General features: G+C 45.3%; 1 protein-coding gene across 2 annotated transcripts; it reads right to left on the bottom strand.

Annotated features, from left to right (window-relative positions):
* Positions 1 to 66: 66 nt before the first annotated feature.
* On the bottom strand, positions 67 to 24,063 carry QRICH1 (glutamine rich 1). Of its 2 annotated transcripts, XM_054076690.1 has the most exons (11): positions 23,926 to 24,027; positions 22,925 to 22,985; positions 19,046 to 19,375; positions 9,877 to 10,899; positions 6,101 to 6,272; positions 5,333 to 5,487; positions 4,430 to 4,544; positions 3,015 to 3,123; positions 2,554 to 2,705; positions 1,770 to 1,860; positions 67 to 997 (listed from the first exon to the last, which is right to left on the bottom strand). In XM_054076690.1, exons 3-11 carry the CDS (start codon positions 19,352 to 19,354, stop codon positions 805 to 807), a joined length of 2,319 nt encoding a protein of 772 aa, XP_053932665.1. In that variant the 5' UTR covers positions 19,355 to 19,375; positions 22,925 to 22,985; positions 23,926 to 24,027; the 3' UTR covers positions 67 to 804. The 2 variants fall into 2 exon arrangements, with proteins under 2 accessions (XP_053932665.1, XP_053932666.1); XM_054076691.1 differs by lacking the exon at positions 22,925 to 22,985 and having other exon boundaries at positions 23,926 to 24,063.
* Between the last annotated feature and the right edge of the window lie 500 nt (positions 24,064 to 24,563).

Genomic DNA, 24,563 nt, shown 5'->3' with positions numbered 1-24,563 from the left:
CTTGTATAATGACCCCCCCACCCTCACAGCTCACTCTTCCCCAAATAAAGACACATTGTTCAATGGCATGTTGAAAAGACGTGCTCGTCATTCTTAATAAACAACTAGAGTAAGAATACATAAGAGAAACAGGGTGGTATCTTTATATGATACACAAGTGTATGTTACAAGAATTCCATCAGGCACAGGAGCCTCAAGGTTTAAGGCCTCAATGTTAGGCCAAAAAAGAAGAGTGTGGTAAAGTTTGTACTTTCAACATCTAAAAATGTCACTTAAAGGTCTGAATAGAAATCGTTGGTTTGGGTTTTTTTTGTATAAATCACAACTGCAGTTCACTCTCTCCTCTTCCTTCCAAGATAACAGCAAATTAACGTCCAAGCACAAGAAAAGAAGATGCCTGCCTCTCCTCCACCGGCTGAGCAGGTCCATCGATCATTCTGTGCCCTCTAGGCTGCACGTGCTCCAAGGAGATAGAGGCCCCAGCCATCCAGGCCAATCCTGTAGTTCATGTTTTCTACATCATAAAAAAAAAACCAGAGTCAACCAGCAGCTTTCCACAGCTCCCAGCTTGCAGGGGATATGCAGCCTCCAATGGTTCCAACAGTTTGGTGTGTTGGGTAGGATACACAATGGGTAGGTTTTCCTTTAGATTCTTTTAAAGAGAAGAAGCCTAAAAGGGCTTCATAACTACACCAATAAAAAACCAAAAACTTAGGCATCTCCTTTAGTGTAAAAGTCTGTACAATTTATCTTTGCTTGTCCCCCATCACCCCGCCCCACCCCTTCCGAGCCAAGAAGGATGCCTTAGTGCATGGTGCTGGCATTAGCCACGGCAAGAGCTTCCTGAATCTCTCGTATCACCAGGATCCGGGTGAGCATCTGCTCCATCTGCTCTCTGCTGATCGGCTGGATGGAATACCAGATAGGGCTGTTGGGGGCCACCACTGGCTCCGGTGTCAAGTAAAACGTGTCATTCCGGCCTTTCACACTCTGGGGGCTGTGTGAGGAAGATCAGAGATAACCAGACTAACAGAATGTCCTGGAAGCGAGAGACCGCCACTGTCCTCACCCCAGGCTTCACAAATCCTGACAGCGAGAATCTGGCTGATAAGACGTAGGGGTACAGAGGTACATCTAGAGGCAACAATGGTCCCAAAGTTTTGAGGCCATGCCAGGGTTAAATTGCCATGGTGATGACAATAAAAGTCACTTTTATTTCATACTGCTACGTACGACACAGAGCTTTAGGGGTCTTTGAGTGAAGCAAGGATGGGGTATTTTTATATCCAGGCCAGCTGCACAGCCATCAGTGCAGAGGAACATTTATATCAATTATCAGAATCATCATAACTTAGAGCAGAGTCCTTTGAGGCTCCCTTTAATCTCCAGAAGAAGTCCTTGTTTTCATTCAGAAACCAATCTGAATAGGATCCTAATCTCATCTCAAGTAGTGGATGCTTCCAGATGACTTGCTTGCAAGTCACAGGCAGAACAGCGAGCTCATGCTAACACAGCAAACTCCAGAGCAAGTATAAGATTAAGAGCAGCCAGTTCACACATCAGGATTTGTCTCTAAATACAACAGAACTTCAACTTATGTGCGATCAGAATAAATTCCACCCTCTCACATCAACACCCCACCCCATTTAAGTAAATTTACATGCCAGCAATAAATCACAGCCCCACAGCCCTGAAAGCAGGCCAGCTACGAGATGCAGCTTAACAGTCACAGAAGACAAGCAACGACACACACGAACAAGAGCTCTCACCATTTGAAGAGGTAGAAGTCATACAGCTTTATCGGACACCTCAGGGGGTTCTCTGGATTCTCAGTCTGCTCTGCATACATGTCATCTGTAACTACAAACCAGCCCCCCAGAAATCTGTCAGACACCTTGTAAGTACTGTAAACTGAGCAGTGCTGTACAGCCTCAGCACTCCTTGTCACCACACAAGAGCTGGCAAGAGACACATGGCTGTTCCAGGACAGAGGCACCTGGTCCTGAATGCTCAAAGAATCATATGGAGAGCTTGCTGTATCCCAAGGCTACTGAATACCACAATCCATTCATATCCTCCTTTCCACCTCTACTCCATCTGCGCCCAAAAATGAAAGAAGTCTCTCTACTGAGACCGCAGTGCCTCCCATAAATCCTGAGCCCGTGCTCTAAAGAGGACAGATTGTACTTATATATGAATTCTATATGGATTCACAATTCAATGTAAGAGAAGCCCCTCCAAAGAAGTTTCTTCCTCTGTTCACAAGCACTTAACCCCAAAAGCCTCTCTGCCCATAAAAACCCACAGTAATAAAAGACATTATCCTTAGCTCGTGATGAGTCCCGTTTGCTCAGGCAGGGTATGTTGCAAGGCTTGTTATTAGCAGGGACTACGTGCCCTCAGACAGAGCGCACAGAAAACTTAAACTGCTAGGCTGAAGGTAATTGGCAGAGCCTTGGGTTGTCATGGCCTTACCAGCAGACATCTCCAGGCTCATCCACTTCCTTCAAGCCCAGTAAGTAAATATTCCCAAAACAAACTTCCAGACGCTACCTTTCTGTCCTGTCTGGTGTATGCCAGGAGCCTTCATATAGCGGATACTCGTGCTTTTATCCTTGGGATTAGAAGGGTTCTTCTTGGTCTGTCTCAACACCTTGGAGAAGGCCAGCTTCATGTGCTGGTCTACTGTTTTCAACAGGAAGTATCTAAGCAGAAAGAAGAAAACACAAGGCATTCAGAGGCAAGTAAAGGATACAGTTGTGACAGTAAGGTAGTTAGCTTTGCTCATCATGAGCCAAGTGAAGTTCAAACCAATACCCAGTTAAAGACTGTTCCAGCAGCAAAGTTCAGTTTCCCCTCTGCCACTGCACCTTCTTTGCTCAACGGGGCTGCAAAAAGGCTCTGCAGTCAACCGTTTGAAATTAATTATTTCACCCTAACCCAGCACAGCAGTTTCCTACAAAGCCTGTCAAGGCATTTGAATTTCTTTTATTCCCCAAGACCTATGTACTTACTTTGTATTAAAAAACATCAGTGTAGTGAGCAAGGTGGAAGGGGAGTGAGCTCCTAGTTGCTTACACTCCCACAGCATCTCTTCCGTTACATGACTGGAGAGGACATAACCTGCAATAATGATAAGTCAGCATTATGCCAGGAGACAGCTGCAGCAGGAACACAGACAGTATTTTATAGTCTAGAAGTACTGGAGAACATATGAGTCCTATGGGAAGGAGGAGAAGGAGATCCTCACTGATGTCAAGATTCCCTGCTGTGCAAAGAACTTTTTAAATAGCAGGTACAGTTCAGAAACGCTTGCATACATACGTCATCCTCTAGTTGTAGAGAGTACGCTTCTGTGATACGCCTATACATCCCAGCCCAGAGAGAAATAAATATGCACTTTAACAGCTTTTAATTAATGGCTCTACTCCAATGCAGACGCTCCTAATCCAATAATATGTGAGAGCAAGCAGGCCAGTGTAACAAATCAGCTCTTGGCCCTGCGCACAGCTTTAGTCAGCACACAGTGCCAAGTGATGTATTTGGACAAGAATAATCCTTTGATTCTCAGATTTTTTTTTTCTCCTTTGTGTAGAAGAGAAATACTATCCTCCAAATACACAGAAAAACAGAGGAACAGACAGCAGTATGAACTCTGGGGCTCGTGGAATGACAAAGCACAGATCAAACACCCAGGGTGAAAACAAAAGGATCCAAAAAACTCAGGGTGCTACTTAGCCATCTAGCCTGTAACATCAGCTGCTTTTCTGAACACAAGCAGTAGCTTCTTCACTGATGTCTAATCAGATCAAAGGGAATGAAGTGATGAGAAACCAGGTTTCTGTGCTTTGAAAATGTAATTCTTACTCTAGTTCTCATAAGCAACTGCCAGAATCTCTCTTCTGGAACTGCTCTTCCCAGCCATGTTACCACCATCTTCTAAACACAGGGCTGAGATGAGTTGCACTGATTGAGCCTCAAGTGCTGCTAATCACATACTGGATTTTACTTTTGACACTTGGTTGGTCCTGCAGACTGTATCCATCTGGCTACATGGCAACATGACAGTGTTGTATTACCTCCCAAAGTAACAATACGTACTAGAGGCAGGGTGTATTAGTACTTCAGATGAGGAATCCTGATTCAGGTGAAGGATCAGCTGGCTTCTAAGTAAGCCAGTCTCATGACAATACAAAGTCCAAACACAGTCTGCCTCTGATGGGTTACAAATCAGGCCTAGAGCCCAACACGTGCAATAACCCCAGCATTCACTGCAGACACAAAACTTTTCTCCCTGACCAGTACGAGCTGTGCTAAGGGACACCAAGTACTTCAAAAAGTTTTTTATTCAGACTCCACTCATGCTGAAGTTCAGTCTAAATATTCCAGACTCTGGAAAGTTTTAAAGTTTCTAAACAAAATTTCTTACCAAGAGGGGAAATACGAGGCTGTACGTCCTTGAGAACTTCATGCAGCCATTCAGTGAACCGAATGTAATAGAGATCTGAGAAGATGTCATCTACTCGTCCATTTTCAAAGAGATACTATAAGAGATACACAAGACAGTCCAGTACAATGGTAGCGAGCATATTCCTCAGACCAGACCTTATCCTAAGAGGCCATGTACCCAATTAGTCAAGCATTTTACAGCATAGCACTGAAGACTAATACATTCTGCTTAGAAGAACGAGGAACCTTGCATCAAAGCCTGTACAAGGTAGGTAATCTCAGCTACTACCATGGGAGTGCTAAGACAGAAAGGAAAAACCATCTCAGAAAGTAAAGCTGGTTGGATTTCACCTTCTATGGCAGGTGCGTTCACTCTATGTTTTTTTCACATGACTGTCCTTTGGACACTAGATTTGTTCAGGTTAAGAAGAAAAATGCTCAATTCTCCTATCAGAATTTAGCTCTGTTGCTGCAGCTCATCCAGAAAGGACATTAATATTACCAGCTCACACTACCCACACGACACAAAGTTCTTGCCTGTTGAAGTTTCAGCTAGATAAAGTTCCGACATCGACAACTTCCTCAAACATCATCCAACATCACCCCTACCCGACAAAAAAATCTAAAAGCATTTATTGTTCTCACCATTCTCAGTTATTAATGAATCTTCACAAACATAAGTCAGTAGGTAAGAGCACTGCTACGTGCTACTTATGTTTAATCCGATCTTTTAAAAAAAAAAAAATCCAAAGAATTTTTTCTTATGAAATTGTTGGGAAGCTTAATAGAAGCCACAGTCTCCATTTTTGTGACAGAGAATCCTCCCTATACACACTGACAACACACACGGTTCTGCTGCACAGCCAGCTGCCCTCCCCCCTACCTTCTGAATACACAGGAAGATATAGTAGAGCACGTCTGGATCATAGGGTTCACCATCACCATTTCGAGCTTCTCGTGTCATTAAGCATAGACCATAATTCAGCTCAGCCACAGCTGAAGAGATGAGATCTTCCTGGAACCTCAGCAGCTGACGCCCTGGAAAAAAAACAAAAACAAAGCCATTTTATTTAAGCCATAAAGTCATATTATTTCTCAATCTTTCAGGAATGATTTTCCACATCTCTGGCTCTGCCATTCTATCTGGTAGGCCCAGTACTACCTCATTCTCCTAGTCTAATAAAGAAAGCTGAAATAAATCAAGACCTTAGGTTGTCAGATTTACTAAAAGATAAACAGGCAAGAATCCGACAGGAATACTCTCTGGCCTGCCAACTGCATGACTACTGCGTTTTTTTTTACCATGGCCACAAAGAAATGCTGCCCTGCAGCAACAGGAAAACAGTAACTCCATGATTGCTCTACCAGCCTGGCTGGCATTCACAGCCATTTGTTCACCCATACACTGGTCATACAGCGCCCTTTTCTACTGCTGCCACTCTCAGCGCTCGAGCTGGCTCAGCACAGAGCCCTTGAAACATGTTCTGTGGCAGTGGGAGTAGGCAATAATTAGTGTTGCAGAGTAAATCAAAGTTTAAATTTAAAAGGAATCACTGATTAAAGAAAGGTGCTTTCCAGAGCAGTAAACAGCTAGCTGTTTAGTCACTCCTAATCTAGCCTGAAAGGAAAGCCATGTTGTCATGACGCTTACTTCCAATAGGTGCTAGCCTATTTTGGGCTTCTTTTTCCAGCTCTGCATTCTTGGTCTGTGCCCAGCTTTTCCACACTTCAAGCCCTTCTTCTGGCTTCAGAGAGTTTGGAAGTAGAAGTTCAGGTGAAGTCTGTGGCTGCGGCTCAACTTCAGCAACCTGAACAGTTTGAGCCTATGAAAGAGAACACTTCAGTTTACATACAAACTTTGATATGCAACAGTTCAACAAAAACAAGTAATGCCACAATACCACCAGCCCGAAGATGTCAGCCTTTTGCAAAACTCTCCTCTAACAACCCAAGGAACACAACTTTTGCTGCCTAACCAGAATTGCTGCTCACAAAAGAGTATATGTGTGTGTATGTATATATATACACATATACTATATTTATATATATGTACACTATATTTACATATATATATATAGAACAGTCTCTCCAAGAACACTTCGGTTCCAATGGACATATCTATAGTCCCTTTAGTAAATCCACACAACTTGCATCTTGATGCACTTAGAAGTCCTGAAGAACTTCACAGGAGACCTAACAGCCATGAGCCATTCTTGCTGTGATACCTTTAAGAAGGCAGCTATTCAGAGGCAAGGATCTTCATAGGACAGAAGTCCTCTCAACAGGCTCCTAGTCACCCCTTGAACACTGAAATAGATCACTACTGATCCTAAAGCTCCATTTGCTCCAATGCATTTTTATCAGTTCCCGTTAACCTGTCACTCCAAACCACCTCTGAAGTCTATCATCTCACTGCAAGAGCAGACTAAGCCCCTCACACAGAGCCCTCACAGCAGCTAGGGAGATGGCCAGCCCCTGGCGGGGAAGAACAATTAAGTTGCTATCAGCTCTACTAATCATTGTTGCTCCAAACCTAGACTGCCCTCAGTGAAGTTCTGGGTACGATCGCTCTCAGACACTGCTAGCATCCCTCCCCACCTTTGTCCGTTGAGGTCAGGCTCTCTTCATTATTCAGTACGTAACAGGCAAATGGAATAGATATGCTTTGTTCTTTAGGAACCAGTAAGACTAATTCATTCGTAAGAGGTATAAAATAATAATAGACCAGCATCAAAACATTAATTTAGTTGCAATACAATGCTCTCAAACTGCCAACTACTGCTCATGAGAACTAGCTACTGTTCCGTGAAGAGCTACTACAGCTCCAAAGGGTCTCTAGAGCCTTTGAATGTTTACTTTGTGGCAGGACTTTAAGTCATCAAGAGTTACTACCTTAACAGGAAGCCTAATTTACAGGCAACTGATAGCTCCTATCCAGAAGTTGCAGTGAGCCCCCTAGTTGCACCCACTCTGCATTCTCTACAGGTTCTCAATCCCATGCCACAGAAAGTCTCATGGCTACCTCAATTAAGGAGATTCACCTGAAGCTTTGCAGTCCTTAGCCAAATTCTCACTGGCACCCTGAATGTTACAAAGGTAGCAGTTCTTACATCAGTTCTTACAGCAGTTTTGCTTTCTCCTTCTTAAGAGTCACTCCAAAAAGCAAGGCTTTGTTATCATGAAGTAACTTTCCTTTGACACTGCCAAGTGCCAATCATCAAGGAAAGTCGCTCTGACAGTACTAGAGACCATAATGAAAATGGCACAGAGACTTCAGTAATACCTGCACCTTACTTAGTGTAACAAAAAAAAAGAAAAAAAAAACCAAACAGTTGAACAGGCAAAGCCTGCAAGAGTGGAGCTTTCCGACTGCCTGCTGGTTTTTCTTTTTTTGCACCAGCTCTTAATAGCTCTTTGCTTATCAATCCCTGCATCACCAGCAGCGTCTGCCACAGCTGCAAAGTCAGACCATGACTGAAAGGCCCCAGCTTTTATCAAAGCAGATGGTAACAAAAGTTTAAGCTGTCAAGCAAGCCTGTGTCTCAGAAGACAGGAGTCCAAGGGTGAACTGACACCTTGTCTCTGCAGGAGCTGGAACTGAGCCTCTGCTCTCCTCCAGAGCAAGATCCATTACTCTCTGGAAGGCAGAAAGCTTTCCAGAACCAACCACCTCTGTCAGCCCAAGCTCAGGGTCAACCTTCTGCCTTGACCTCACAGCCACCTTGCCAGTGCAAAAGCAGGCACACAGGCTGGAATTAATTCACCAACTGGCAGTTGCTTCTTAATTGACCTACATTTTTCACAAACAGAGCAAAACAGCTGCAACTTGTCTGGATCCCAGAGCAGCACAAGACCAAAGGACACTGTGGGGCAAGCAGGCAAATTCCTTCTCAGTCTCACAGCTATTAGAGGGACAACCCCCAGAAGCGTAATGTTCAGGTATAGCAGCTTTATTGCCCTCTTAGAGGAAGAATGCATCCCTCCTGGACTCGCCTCTGTATTTAGGGGCTTATGAAAGACTCAGTACTTAAGAGAACTGCGACCAGAAAACCATCTGATATTCAAGAACTGCAGACCACTGTGCACAGGAATACACAGCATTAGTAGATTTCCAAGTAACCGTTAAAGAAACTATGGAGCTAATACCTTGGAAACAATCACAAGAATGTGGCTCACGCTCTTTAAGACCCTACAATAAATCTAAAAATCCTGTTTAGCAGAAAAGCAAAAAGTTCTATCAACTCAGTTTGTTCAAATAGCTGACAGTGAGAAAGTGTTCTGTGAAAAAAGATGAGCTAAGAGAAGGCTCTTCAAACATGACAAAACAAAAAACCCAACCAATAAAACCTCCATGCATTGCAAGACCCATAAAGTACAGCTGTATAAAAGAGGGCACCTAGCACCTGGAAGTTATATAAAGATGCAGGGAACCCTTTTCAGTGAAGATCTTGGTGGGATGAAGCACACAATTGACTCAAACAACCAGATGTGACTACAGAAAGTAACCATCCTGGTCTCAGTTCTTACTGATGAGGCAAGGGGCATACAGACCTTTATAAAGCCAACAGTGTAATTTATAAACTGGAAAGAATTTATAACAACATTTATGCTCACAGACTTGGATATTTTTGTCCTCATTCCCTTCAGGCTCTGACAGATCAAACACTTTCCACTTTCTGGTAATAAAAGTTATATCCATTTGCATGTATAAGAGAGTGCAATAACAGCCCGACTCGTTCCAGTTTCAAAAGCCAATTCAAAATAATCTGCAGCTTAAAGTCAGCAACAAAGCCTCTAAAAAAGCAGCAACAAACGTGTCTGGCATGTTTGCCAAGCACTATGGAGAGATGCTTGCCACTGCTTGTTATTGTGCTTTTGTGCACCAGGCATTTACCATAAGCAGTATGTGGTGTTACAGACAGGTACACCTCAAGTCTGCTCACTACTAGTCAGATTTTAACATCTTACTTGGGCAGTGGATCTGCTGTGGACTCCACGTGCTGTGTAACGCAAAGTAACTGGTAACTAGGTGACTAGTATATTTGCACTTACTTTTCTGCAGTCACCCCTGCCCATCCACTGCAATGCCTACAACAGCTTAGAATAAGACTGCAGACCTCAGAACACCTGCTATGAAGAAGCTAGCAACGGGCACGTACATATTAATTTACGCTACAAGTATCTATTAATCTACACAACAAAGATCAATGCTGTACTTCTTTACAGGAAGTATTTAATCCTATAATTATGTATCAACATTAACACATGGCAGTCCTACACCTATTGGGAGTCAAATGCCCTATGTCACACCCAGGCTACTGGGACAGCCGCATTTCTGCTTCCTAGACACCAGCTGACATCCTTCCTCTCTGCAATGTGCGGAAGCTGTTAATCACAGACCGAGGCCGAGAAACAGTTTTAACTTACTGAGCAAGTGACTTGTAGTTGCTGCTGCTGCTGCTGCCCCTGCTCTTGGGGTGTGGGCTGCTGCTGTTGCTGCTGCGGGTCCCATATGTGCACTGTCTGTGCTGTATTCTGGTACGTCCCTGCCACAGCCTGCACTGCCACTGGAATGTGGATGTTGCCATTCATAAACTGTGCTGGAAAGAGCGAATTAGCAAGAGTCTGCACCACTTCCTCGTGAGAGTTCTTCACTACTGAAGTACTTCCCACCATCTTATCCTTGTCGTCTTCCAGCTTCACGGTAGCCAGTGTCGTTGGCGAGCCACTGACGTGGACGGCATTATAGGCCTCCTGAGGGATGGCAATGTGGGTTATGTTTTGCTGCTGAAGGTCACCACGTGGCTGAGCAGAGTAAACGGGGATGGTCCAAGTCTCTCCAGTGGGGCTAGTAATGGTCCCAGTGGCACTGTACAGGTGGGCACTGTCCACTGTTAACAAGTCTGGCCTTAAAGAGACGTAACTTTGCTGCTGGCCCTGAGGAATGGCCAGCACTGTGGCAACTGGCTGCCCTGAAATAGCGTATGATACAGTGATAGGCATATCCACTTTACGTTTCTTCACCGGCTGAAGGACACTAGCAGTGCTGATCCGTCGCTCCCCTTCTCGTGGAGAGCCTTGTTGAGAAGGAGGAGGTGACAGCGCCCCGACTGTTTGGATCTGTATCTGTTGGCCACCAGTTATGGCCTGTCCTGCCACAAGCTGGGCCTGGATCTGCTGGTGTTGTATGTGTTCCTCCGGTATCTCAGCAGCCTGGATCTGTTGGGCAGTCTGCACATGCTGTACTTGGATTTGCGCTGCCTGCAGCTGAGATGGGCTGGGGCTCTGAAGAGACTGACTCTGTATTGGCTGGGATGCTTGCTGCTGCGCCTGGCCTTGGATCTGCACTTGGACCTGTATTGGTTGCTCTGAAGCCTGATGGACAGTGAGCTGCGGAGAGAGCTGCTGGGCGCAGACCTGCTGCGGTGACTGCTGGACCTGAACCTGAACCTGCAATGACATCAATTTAACAATTAGAGATCAGCAAGCACCAGTGATTCAACAGAGATGCTCCATCATTGAAGGTCTATGCTTCAGGTCTTTTATGCCCAGTTTTACAATTCTATGTATGAATCCAGTAGGAAAGGAAAATGGAAGCAAGTTACTCTAGGAGTGCCTGTTTGACAACAGCGATAGAAGTAAATGATGCACTTGCTCAGCATTGCACACGACCACACTTGTCAGAACAGACAGAACAGCACGTGAGCTGCATCTTCCTCCTCAAAGCTCCGTGGGCTCAAGCCAACAGATTGCATCCTTGGAAGCTAAGAGAGTCTTCAGAGCTATTTGCATTGCTAAAATGTCACTTAAGCACAGGCCTTGCAATGGCAAAACTTTAAGGTCATGCATATTATAATTCTGGCTACAAAACACAGCAGCTTGGCTCATTCTTACTGTGCTCCGAAGACTGTTTTTCTGTTTTCAACCCTAGTCCCCCAAATGGCCACAAGATCACTTGCCAGTGACAGGCAGTAAGAAATATGGGTAAGTTGAAACCAGCACTTGGCTCTTTCCACATAAAGCACAGAAATATTATTTTGAAACCAACTGCTAAAAGTAACACTACCCAAGCGGGAGTCAACACAAAGTGGCAAGTTCAACCTGAACCTTTGTCATGTGTTAGGGGGCAGCATTGCCACATTTTTTTTTTAAGCCTCAGAAGTATTTCTTTAGCAGTGATAATTAAAACCAACTCTTCTTTCATTATTTACTTACTCTGCTTAATTCCATGTATTGTCCAAATTACTCGGTTGTATTTTCTAGCTCATGCACTTACACAATACTGAATAACAGACAAAATATTCTTAAGGCTTGGATTCAAACACAGTTCCTTTTATTTTAGGGGAATAAATAAAAAACCAACTAGCACCCTCTCACATCAATGCCCATTTGTTCAAGGTATGTCATGCTACCTCAGAGGTGTCCAGGAGCAGACATCAAGCCAGTCGTCAGATGTAGCCCCCAAAACAACATTCAGGTCTCAACAACTCCACATTCCAGGCCCTGAACCCAGGCCCTGAACCCAAGCCAGATGGTGTCTCCACTCCCAGGGCACCAAGCGAGGTGCCATCTCTCCTCCTCCAGACACTTTACCACTTTGTCCCTCACAGTGACACAGCATTTCCCTCCTTCTAGAAGCGACATCCCAGATTCCCATGATCATCTGCCTTCTCCAGGCTTCCTTAACGCTGTATCTTAAGGGAGGGAATTAAATACTCAGCTTCTCCTTTCAAATCCAACTGAGAGATGCAGAGCTTTATTAGTGGCATCTTATGATGGCCACGTGAAGTTTGAAGCCAACACACATTTATTTAGTTGCAAAACTGTCTCCCTACTCATGTTCTCTCATCCTTTTCTACCTCACTTTCTAGAGTTAGCCAGGCTAGCATAGCATTTGCAGAGACACATTACTAACCAGCCTGACAATACCAAAAGGAACTGGTAGCACAGGTGTACGTTGTGCAGATACACAAAATCTCACTTCCCAACATCATCTCCTAGACTTAAAGAATGTAAATATTCATTTGCAGCCAACTAAGAGTTGCTAAGGAAAAATGGGGAGGTAGTAAAATGCACACTTGCAGACCAATTACCTCTTGTTAAAAACCAATTTCATTTCCAGGAAGAATGGAGTTTTACAGTTCCTGCTGGGAGCTGTGTGCACTATACATGATGTGGACTTTCTATAATAATTTCCTGCACTGTAATAAGAAACATATGACCTTATGTCAGCACAACAGTTTAAAAGCTGCATCAACGAGCGATTTGATCAGCAGTTAACTGAAAAAGATGAAGTCACCTATAGGATGCTTCTTCTGTTCTATCTGATACTCTTACACTGCCCTATAGCATGAGTACTGCCTCGGGCAACCAGGCCAGGCACAGTTAAGAGCTCAGTTTAAAGAACCAGTTTCAATTACACCTCTAAGGCAAGTATACACCAAGATATAGTCCTTAGTATTAATTTAAGTCCTTGTTCAAAACATTACCTGCACGACAAAGGCCTAAGCTGGACAAGCTAAAACCCATTATTGTAAACTGATATATTTTCTGTTTCACACAAGAAATATTTGCTTTATCTGCCAGGATTCAAAATCACATCACAGCGAGGTAAACATGTCATGCTGGAGCCCTGCAGTGTGTTTTCCAAACATGCACGGGTAACTGAACACCTTAAAAACATCCCCACCTTCTTTCCATGCAAGACTTTACATTACAGTTCCTGTAAGCATTACCCAAATGCCTTTTAAATACTGACAGGCTTGGGGTCTCAACCACCTTTAGGAAGCCTGTTCCAGTGCCTGACCACCTTCTTGGTAAAGAAATGCTTCCTAATTGTCCAGCCTAAACCTCCTCTGGCACAGCTTTGAACCATTAACCACATTTAAGCCAGGGTCTACTGTCTCTAAAAGTCACGGGCAACAACCGCCACTTTCAGCAGACGAGCAATCATGACCCGAGGCCCTACGAAACTTTCTTAGGACTAAATCCTAAACCCTACAACTAGGATGTCTTTCTTCTGCTTTAGAGTTCTCAAAATGTTACTGTTAACACCCAAAGAATTATTTCAGACCTGAACAACACGAAGAAGTCAAGACTCCAGAATCACTGGAAGTTCATGCTGCAAACTGCAGACGTGATGCTTCTGTCTAGAGACTGCTCCTATGTAAAAGGATACTGGAGCTCTATCTACCCTGCATTATGTATACCTTGTGAATTACACACCCATTTTTAACAACCATATTTGGCAGTAGATCCCTCCCTGCTTTCAAGTATGTTGTACCCAGGAGTGCTACAAGCATTTGTTTTTGATTTACAAACTTCAACCCAAACTGACACCAGAGCTTCTTAAGCTGATCTCATTGTCTAACTTGCTATCTGAGGAAAAAAAGGAGAAAGAATTACACTAAATACCTCAGCAGCTGACTTGTTAAGATTCTGTACAAAGAGGCATGCTTTAAGTTTACAGGCCAAGACCAATCGGGAGGACTTTAAATCTTCACCTTATGCTGAAGATTAAAGTGAGAACATGTTATGCTGGGAATTCCTGGGTTATACTGGTGCAAGAGAGGAACATGCCAAGTTATCAGTACTGAAAAACTGCTCGCTGCCAGAAGTTTGGATCTAACAGCGTGAAAAGAATCACTTCCTAGCAGGCTACCATCACACAGAAAAATGCTTTTTTTAGCAGAAAACAAATAGAAGTTGGACCAAGTACTAGCTAACAGAGAATCAAAAGCATTAGAAGCCAGCCCTGCATTGCACCAGGAGGGCAGAACTAAATTTTTAAGATTCTCTTAAAGGAAATCTGCCACATTAAGTTCAAAAACATATTCCATCTAGAACTGAGCACATGAAAAGAGAAAACAAGTAACTCTACAAGCATGAGAACACCTGAAGTTTGGTTTCCAAAAGTTATTTCCTCATAGCTGATAGACTAACTCCGACAAACTTTCAAGTAGGATTCATAATAGGGCAGACAAGGAATGAGACTGCAGAATGGCAGTGCTGAAACAATTAATTTGAAAGAATTGCCAAGCAAAGAAAATATCTGTGGACTGATTGGATCACTTAATATTACCTAAAACCTAACTCCAAACAAGCACACATACCAACTCTTGCCTGTATGGACTTTCTGATATCTAGCTTGCCCTATAGCACCTGACAGGCCCTTAAACGCCTCTTTACACAAACACATCTTCGCTTCTGAAGCTATTTTTACTCTAGCAAGTAGTAGGATATTCCAAGAAGAGACCTTCAGAGGTCTGAAGACCTACCAAGGCGTCCGCATTAAGCGCTCCAGAGCACTATTCCAAACTTATGTGTAGTCTTGTTCGCTAGCCAAGCTAGGCAAACACCTATACACAACAAGACTGCATCTTACGGCTGTCTCAGCTGAAGGCAACCCCAAATGACAAACTCCAAACCTAGGAGATGTGTGTAGGGAGGCAAGTGGCAAACTTGCTGCAAGAATATGCTGCAAATCTCACCCCCCGAGAGTAACATAGGTGCACCTCAAACTTCCACACCTGAGCAAGCCAACAGAAATAAAAAACATTGACAAAAAGTTAGTGAGAGCAGAAGAAGAGCAAGCTCACAATTATTTTTTGCCCAATGCATGGGAAGAAGGCTTAAAATACACTTCTCTCAACAACAGTCTTAAGCTGAAATGACTCCAGCTTTAAAAACTGACACTGTAATAAGAGTTCCCTCTAATGTTACACCAGAAAGCACACATACAAAACAGATCTGAAGTACAGAGTAGGTGAAAAGACTGACCACTGAAGTAGAAGGAAACATTGGAACTTGTTACTCAACCACTTTACAGGAAGCCCTTTGCTAACTAAGTAAACAAGGTCTATGGGGACCATACAAGCCAGATTTCAGAACAATTGCCAGACAGATTTTCACTTCACATTTTTCCTCTGCTCATTCATCAACATCACAGAGAGAATTCCATGGGCCACATTAGGCCTTGTGTGTATTTGAGCAGTTACAATATCAAGGCTATGTTGTCAAGTCTAGACGCTGGGGCAGAATTTAAGCCTAAAACACACGAAGTAGGGAAAACAAACCGGCTTACCTCTCAAAGAGGCACTTGCTTCCATATACAAGAAGGTGCTATCTTGAACGCATCACTCAATTATAACCATTCTCGGAAGGGGCACATTCAGCCCTGGCAAATGCTAACTAATACTAGCTCTACACTAATATCTTCTTGGGATGCTTTTTAAAGGTAAGTGAATAGGAGGCCTACCTCTAGGCTAAACTTCAGAACCAAGACTGGGGCTGGGGGAAGCTGCATCCATTAGCAGTGACGGACAGCTGTATCCTATGCAAAGCCAGAGACAAGATTTTCTTGAGCTGCTTAAGTGCACCTTTCTCTGCTGTATGGCATTCCTAGTGCCTAGCTTCCCATAATGGCCTGAAATCACAGAATACACTGGGGGAAGACTGAAAAACCTCAACAGTAAAGACATAAGGAACTGAGCAATTAGAAAGGCACAGGCCTTAAATGCCTGTGTAGTGTGTTTCAGTTAACCATTCCCTAAACAGTTCTACAATCCCTGCTCACTTGCAGCATACTCCCCTCAACCCCTGTCCAAGAAGCTCTTTCTTTCCAGCCCAGCCATCAGTCTTAAAAAAAAAGCTGAAATTGAGGATCTTCCTGACACACGCTGCACATGTCCTAAGCAAAAGTACTTTCTGCCCCTTGATATTCTGTCAGTTAAATCTTCTTGCAGAAGAGGAAGAGGCACAAGAGGTTCACTGCAGAAATACCGTATTCAGTAAGCAAGTCAGTGACAACACCTGTACTTGCTGGCACCATCAATTCGATGGCCTCAATGAACAAGACTAAAAACAATCTCACCAAAGGCAGAGCTGATAAAACTCTTACTTGACTGGAGCAAAACATGGCCCTTCCCAGCCCACCTGCTGATGCAGCACAGCGTATGACAACTTGACATCATCAAACTCTTTAAGATCGTTAATGGCATCACTGTGATATTGGGCATGGAAAGGGCTCCAAGACATTTGTACTGCAGCACTGCTGTATCTATAACCCAGCAGTTGCAATCCACTCAGTCTTTTAAAATAAATATTTGGCAACAGTTTGCTGAACCCTTAAGGCAAGAAAACCCTAAGATGGCAACTTCTTCAAACAGGAAATTTATTTTGCCAGGATAAATATAAGCAGCAGGTAGTCTCTGTTTCTTCACAGCAAGTAAAATCTAGGATGAATTTGAGCACTGCTTGTCAGTCTTTACGACCATAAGGTTGTCAGCAGCACTTGCAACTGTGAGGTCATCTGACTGGTCATATCATTAATCACTTTCAGTACCACTGTCACATTGCCAGACATACGTGTAGTCATTTAAAGGGTCTTCCACTGGTTCGCAACTGGATTAGCAAGAACTAAACAGATTATCAAGTCAAGTCCTGGGATGACATTAGTTTGATCAAAAGCTAAGAGGCTTCAGCGGATGAACAAAATTTCTCATAATGCAACACAAGCACTATTTTTGCAAAGCGAGCCAGCTGGGTCAGGTGCACTGCTCTAGTGGAACACTGTCACCCCAGAGCCACAACAAAAGTTGTTAAGACACCGGGCCCTGCTACTGCTGCCGCAGTGACAATCTTGAGACAGCTGAACACTAAATCATGGGTTTAACATAAAATCGCATCTCAATAAGAGATCCTGAAAGACAGAAAAAACACTCTTACAAAGGGATAAAGACATTTCTCTCCATCCCATCCTTGCAAAAAGCCTTCAAGACAATTCTGAGCTAGGTGCTCCAATACACACGACTCCAGCTGCACAAAAGCTGCAGCCATATCTAGTATCACACATGCCACCTACGTATTCTGAGAGTTTGTAACATCCTAAAGTGAGTGGCAGGGTAGGCAACCCAAACGCTAATTATGATGTGTACTTACAGATGTGAAAGCAAGTATTTTAAAGCAGAGCCACATCAAAAAAAATAAGGGGGAGAGCACAGACAACATTCTTCAGGAAAGTTGCTGCAATCTTGACTTCCATCAGATATTTTTCATGTTCAGGGTACAGGCCATTCAGTTTAAAAAACAGGAACAGGTCTCTGGCAACAACTCTATGGTTATTTTCAAGAAGGTCAGGAGATTATTTTTCTCTGGAACATATGATACGTGACCTCCCTCCCTATCACTGTTACTAGAAGACTTGAAAGGGTCAAGCCTGAACTTTGAGTAGTTCTGAAAGCAGACAGCAGCAGGGGAGACTTTTACAATTGGTTTGGGGGCTTTCCACACCTCCAAGGCTGAGGCTTCCAAAGAAAGCCAGCCCTTCTGGTTCTTCTATAGAAAAATTAAGCTTCACCCCAAAAAACCATGCTGGCTGGCAGAGCCAAAAGCACCCTTGTTCAGTTTTACTGGACTCACACTGAGATCCAAGTAATGTCTCCGAGACTAGAGGCTTTTATTCTTCAAAAGCCTTGTCACATAAGTTACTGTAGGGCAACGGGTTACAGAAGTCCCAGTTAAGCATTCATTTATTGAATAGAAAGAGTAATTGGAGTCGAGTTACTCAGTGAAAAGAGGCAAGTTTGTCTTTGCTGTAGGATACAGGCACACAAGTGAGCTGTCAGCACAAGTCTACTGCACTGCAGCAAGTTCACACCACCTTATCTCTAGTCATTCATGTCTCCATACCCTCATTTGTTGCAAAAGACAAGAGCTCACAACTTTACATTCATGGTCCAGAAGGCAGAAAGATTCTTATCTGGAGTGTACCAGAATTACAGCTGTAGACAAAGTTCAGCTGTTTGGAGACATAAGAAAACCTTAGTAAATGCCCTGCCACCTATAAGCTCCTCAAATAACAAACCATGTTTGAGGACTGAAGCAGTTATCCCAAGTTATATGTTTGGAGTTGTTCTCCCCTCTAGTGCTGGACTGCCTCATTTAAGACTTGATAAAAAATTACCGTAATACCTATGAAAAAAAAAAAGAAAGAAGAGAAGCCTCCTTCCACTGTGCAGAGGGATAATCTACCTTGACACACATGCATCTTCTAGGGTTCCTTTCCTGGAAGGTATTTACCCCTGATCTGTACCGTGAGTTGACTCCCCTGCATTTCCCCCGATGGAAAAGCCAGTTCAAGACCTACAACTTTCAGAATGTTCAAGCAAAATCATTTAAAGATAACTGATTGCATTACAAAAACCTGAAGACAAGTTATGCCACGACCACTCTGAACAACCAGATACAGACAGACCAGCAGAGGGGGGTGGTATTTATAGCAGCTTCACACAGCGCAAGGCTTCAGGGAGCTGTGTACATGCCAGAATCGTCAAACATTGCTCCAACAGGTTACACCACTACATTGCTACAAATGCTGCTGCTCCTACAGCAGGGCTCAATGGAGGTGCAGTCAAGACAGAAATCTACTACAAAATTCATTAAATGAAAGGGAAATAGTGCTGTTCTACATAAAGTTAGTTGGCTCTGCTCCTTAAACGCTTGTCTGTGGTTTCAGGTTAGACAGTAGCTGGCTCTGAACACTACTCCATGGGTTAGCAAGTCATATACACATAGAGAGATGATTTAAAGCACTTACCTGGACTTGCTGGGGTTGCTGAACCTGTATCTGCTGCTCTGGTGGAGTTTGCTGCTGGACACTGGTTGTCACAGGACAAGCAAGTTCAAGCAAAGACCCAGCCACCTCTGTGCTGTCCGTGTAAATGCAGTTGCCACCCTGCTGATACACCATCGTGGTGGTGGCTGTCTGCTGAAACTCCTGCAGAGCTTCTGGCCCCTTGGAAGCAAGGGAGTCCAGAAACTCCTTCATTCTGTGCTGTGGGATCGTTCGTGCCTTCACACGGATGTACTCTTCAAAGGAAATGGTGTTCTCCAAAGAATTATTCATATTGCAAGGTCCTTAGGGTTCCTTAAGGAAAGAGAAAGTAAAAGTCTTAACTAAAGCACTCCCTTAATGCAAGGACATTCCTAACTCCAGTAACTAATTTCTCATACTGAGTCCCATATGAAAACTAGCAAACATGCACAGCCAGATGCCCGAGACAGATGCTTTAGTTTTATGAGGCATCTCGTGTTACTACACATTTCTCAGATAAGCTCTTAGCAGCTCAGGGACATCTGAATGATAACCAGGTATAACTGTGGTACTGCTCAAAGAACTCACCACCACGTAAAATCTTCTAGCACTGTACTTCACCAAGACCAGGCGAGTCCCACAGCAGATGAAATCATGTCATACATTTCATTTGTTGGCAACATGCAGTATTAGTGAGAGAAGCTTAGAAATCAATATCTGTGGCCCTGCTTCACAGCCACAGAGGTGGGAGAACCGAGCAGTATGTTCTATCAGGCCGTGCAGTTCTATTCTAGGCAGCTAATGGGAAGCATAGCGGAAGAGCATCAGATGTAGCATTCAGCCCACTGCTATTAGGACTACGACAGCCTTATCGATTTGAATACAGCAAGCAAAAGGAGAGCACTGGAATCAAGAGATTCCTCAAATGAGGAACTACACACACAGAGAAGCAGAGCTCTGGAAATGACAAAGCCAACAGCAGCATCAGTTCTTGATGTCCTTTAGGAAGAGTTTAACATGAAACATGCCATGTATGAAGACAGAAGAGACAGAAAAAGAAATCAAATGATCAGGGAGGATATGAGAGCAAGGAAGCAAATCAGCAAAAAAGATGAGTCCACCTAAGAACATTAGAAAACTCTAGGGCATACTTTGACAGCATTCTTCTCTTATTGACTTATCTTGTTTAAACCCACAAGTTGTTTCTGCAATGGGTATACTGGTTGTTTCTAAGGCACTAATTAGTCTTGATAAAGGATAAATAAATTTGAGCTATAATGCTATCAGACACTGATGATTGTGAAAAGATGTGAAAGAGCACATGATTAGGACTAGAAGAAGTGATTCAGTGCTATGAGATCAAGCTGTGAAAAGGAGGCAAAAGGGACAAATACCCCTACATGCACATTATGACTGCAGTTCAAAAGGGAATTGGTACAAAAGCAGAACCTTGTTAAACAATCATGGTAAAATGATACAAAAAACAGAACTAAGACAGAAATATGTAGTTGAACATAAGACTGCAACAACCTGTGTGAAAATGGGAGTCAGTTCTAGGTACTCAGTGGCATTCAAGCGTACTCCACAAGTCCAGCTCCAGCTCCCAACAAAACCAGTAGGAGCTAGAGCAAATTCTAACCACTCCTCACTGTGACGTGACAGCAGCCTAAACACACAGAAGTTCTTGTTTACACGGAGTAGGTTCATGGCTAGTGCATTGGACCAGGCTCACAGGAGAAAGAATGAATATCAAAGGTAAGGGGAACACACATGAGGCAACCTGCACTGCACCTACAGATTCTCAATTATGAAGCAACATTTGTTGCTGTATGAAATTACTACAGAAAATATTCTTAAAATATGCATCAATGTTTAGTAAAAAGCACCAGCTAGCAGTGTTCACTCGGTAAATCCAACAGCTCTGTGAAAATCAGCATACAGAAGCTCCCACAGAGTCCACAGCTGGACAGAAAAATAATTTGTCGGCCTTTCAGAAATTCTGATCTGACACATTTTCAAGCCAGCTCTGCACAACAGAACCAGTAAGACTATTCACTTAGCGAGTGAGGTTTCCTCCAGGAGCCATGGGAGAGTACTCTACACCTCCACAGGACACATTATTAACTCCTTCCCAGGTGACTGTACGACCAGGATCAAATCAACAGAGAACAACCTTGTTAATACATCCTCAGCAACTCGAGCAGGACCTACATCAAGTACACTTGACTACATCTTGTACCTAATTGCATAAGGCTCCGTTACATACTCTGAAACTGCAAAACAGATCTTGAGCAATTAACTTGTCCTGATGTTATACCTAGAACTTCCAAATCCCTGGCTTCAGTACTACAGCAAGGCTTTCAGAACAGTATACTCATTTCTCACTTGCACTCTAAGGTGCACTGGCAGACCCAGCTTTCAGAGGGAAGGCTCTTGTGAGGAATAAGGCTCAAGGATTCCACGCTGTGAACTCAGGCGTGAACACCACAGGTGCTCTTTGAGATTATATGGTCTTTGACAGCTAGCTGTTGCCGAATAGGATAGGCTTGCTTCTCAGCAAAGGTCCTGCCTTCTTCCTTGCTCCTGATTATGTTGTAAAGACTCAAGGAATAGCCATCCACATCCTATTAATCTTGTCAAGGGAGAGAGTGGGGCAGGAGGTCAGCAGGGCCACCGTTTTCAATAGCAGCTCTTCGTTAGCCCTTACTTTCACTGTGGAACTCCAATCCTTCTATCAAGGGCTGCTCACACGTACATCACGCTCCTGTGCAGCAGAAACCAAAAGCCAGCAGAAACCCAGATGCCTAAGCAGCAGGCCCAAAGATCAAGAACAGCTCCACCACCAAATCATTACCCGCCTCCACCAACCACCACCAGAATGCAGAACAAACGCAGCATTAATTTCTTAGATACAAATCCTTGACCCTGCTTGGCTGTTCCATATTAATTAGCTCTTTTTAGCATCAAAATCAAGAGCCTGCTAGGCCAGTCTTTCCCTACTAGTAAATCTTCCTCCAACACAATCTGTCAGAAGGAATCTCTCCTTTAATTTTCCTTTATATTTCTTGACATCACTATACTGAGAGCCACTACCACCCAAAACAGCGAGATGCTCATCTGAGCTGCTGCAATACCTGAAGTACCAACCACGGATCAGAATCCCACCACACCATGTGGTACGGGTTCCTGCTCCGGAACAGCAGCAGCATCTTCCTTTGGCTTTCTCCTCAGCCCTTCAACTCGGACAATCAGAAAGGAGCTAAAGACACTGCAGTTAACAGTGTGGGCTGTACTAAGTTTCTCTCAGAGTCATTCCAGTCCCTTTGAAGGCTGCTTGGGGCTATTTAACTGAAGCACTCAAAACTGCACCTCACAAACCCCTACAGAGCAGCAGAGATGACAGGTTGAGATTCAGAAAAGTAACACTGTACCCTCAGAAATTTTATTCATTAAAACTAAACCCACCTGCATTTCTGACAGACACCTCTTTAAGGGTCAACTGTGCATTTAACAGGCTTTTGTAGGGCAACATACACAGCTTGTTGCTGCAGTCACCTCTTTTAGTTATCAAAAACTACAAATTTACGCATTCCATTTATCCCGCAGACACGCATTAGAAAAAGCAAACACCCATCCTTACAAGATCTGGGCAGCATGTTTTTAATACTTCATTTTAAAATAAAAAAAGAGCATCCAGGCAATAAGCTTTCTCCGATAAAGGGAGGCCATTCCTTCCTGTTCAGCAAAACCGCATTTTTTCCAGGAAATAAGTTCAAGAAACTCATTGAAGATCATGAGCACATACGGTTAGTTCATAAAACTTAGACTGAGGTTACTGCAAACACACACACAACTTGCAGCATGTGGACAATCTGGACTCACCAGTCACCATGTTGCATGTATTTCTGCTGCTCTTGTCCTGAGCTCTTAGACTTGTAACGTTCTGGAGAAGACAGAACAAAGAAGCCCTTTCCATCCCCAGTTCCTCTTTCTTTATTAAAGCCATTTTTTTTTTAATGTGTATTCCATTAAGAAACAAAAAAACAAAAAAAAAAAAAGAAAATTGGAAAAGAAGGATGTGACCATCCAGGCAGCCAGCAGCTCCAACTGAAGAACCGCCAGGTGCCCAATTCCTAACCTCTGCATCCCTCAGCCTGACAAGCGTCACTAAGAACGAGTTCATGAGCACATCTGTCACCGGGCGCTGAGCACCACGCCGTGACAGCGGAGTTACTGGAAGGCAGAACTTAGAACAAGGCAGCAGCAGTGACCGTATCCAGAGGTGCCTCCTCCTCCTTCCCCGCCGGCATTCCCAGCTCGGCGGCCCGGGACAGACGGGAGCAACACAGACCAACCCAGCTCCATATTTAACCCCTGAGATCATCGCCCGCGGCTCCACACGGCCGGGCCGCTCCCGCCGCCTTTGTTCGCCGCCGGGCCCGGACCCGAACCAGCGGGCGGGAGGCGCCGCACGCCCCTCTCTCCCCCCTCCCTCCCGCAGGAGCCATGTTGGGGGGGCTTCGCAGGGACGGCGGCCGCCGAGGGCCGCGCCGCGCAGAACGCGGAGGCCGCGCCTTCCTGCGCGCGCTAAGACCGCCTGCGCGGGGGGGGGGGAAAACGGTGACGGACACGCTCCCAGTGCAGGGAAAGCGGGGGAGGGGGCGGTCGAATAAGGAGGGCGACCGGCGCGTGCACGCGCCGGTCGCCCCCCCTGCTCGCCCCCCGTCCCCCCCACCAAGGCCCGCGCCGCCCCCGGAACCGCCGCCGCCTCCCCCCCCGCGACTGACGGGAGGCCCCGCCCGGCCCCGCCGCCGCGCACCCCCGCCCCGGCCGCGGCCCGGCGCCCCCCGCTAGCGTTGCGGCGCTTCCCGGCCCCGCCTCACCCCGGCCCCGCTGCCGCCGTCGCCTCGCGCCGCCGCCGCCTCGGCCCCCGAGTCTTTCCCCCTCACAGCTCCCTGGGCGCCATCTTACATTCAACCCCCCGCAGCCAATCGGCGTGCCGGCCCGACCTCGCGAGAGCGCTGCACCCAAATCTCGCGAGAGTCCGCACCGCGCCTTAAAGGGGCCGCGCCACGCTGGGAGGGGCGGGGCGGCGCGTGGACTGGACACGCGCGGGGTAGCGGGAGGCGCACGTGGGTGGGGACGCGCGAGGCTGAGGCACTGGGGGAGTGTAGAGGGGGACACGCGTGGGGATGGGGCGCGGGGAGATAGACACGCGGGGGGGCAGGATAGGCGTGGGGAGGGGTCGAGGGCGCTCGCGGGGCGTGGATACACGTGGGGATGCCCTCACCGGGCCGGGACACGTGGGGACGGGGACACGCAGGGGCTTGGGCGGGGAGTGTGGCCGGGACACGCGTGCGGTGGGGGCGCCTCCGCCGGCACAGGGTTCCCCCACAGCCGCCCGGGGCGGGGGTGGCCTCGCTGCGACCCCACGCAGCAGCCGCGCCACGGGTGGGTGAGACCGGGGCTGCTTTAAAGGGCCCATGTGCTCACACGGCCCCACCACCGCTTGGGGTGGCCC

Source organism: Cuculus canorus, chromosome 11 (genome assembly GCF_017976375.1).
Source record: "Cuculus canorus isolate bCucCan1 chromosome 11, bCucCan1.pri, whole genome shotgun sequence".
Lineage (NCBI taxonomy): Eukaryota > Metazoa > Chordata > Aves > Cuculiformes > Cuculidae > Cuculus > Cuculus canorus.
The sequence above is the reverse complement of the archived record's forward strand: the minus strand, read 5'-3'. Positions and strand labels throughout refer to the sequence as shown.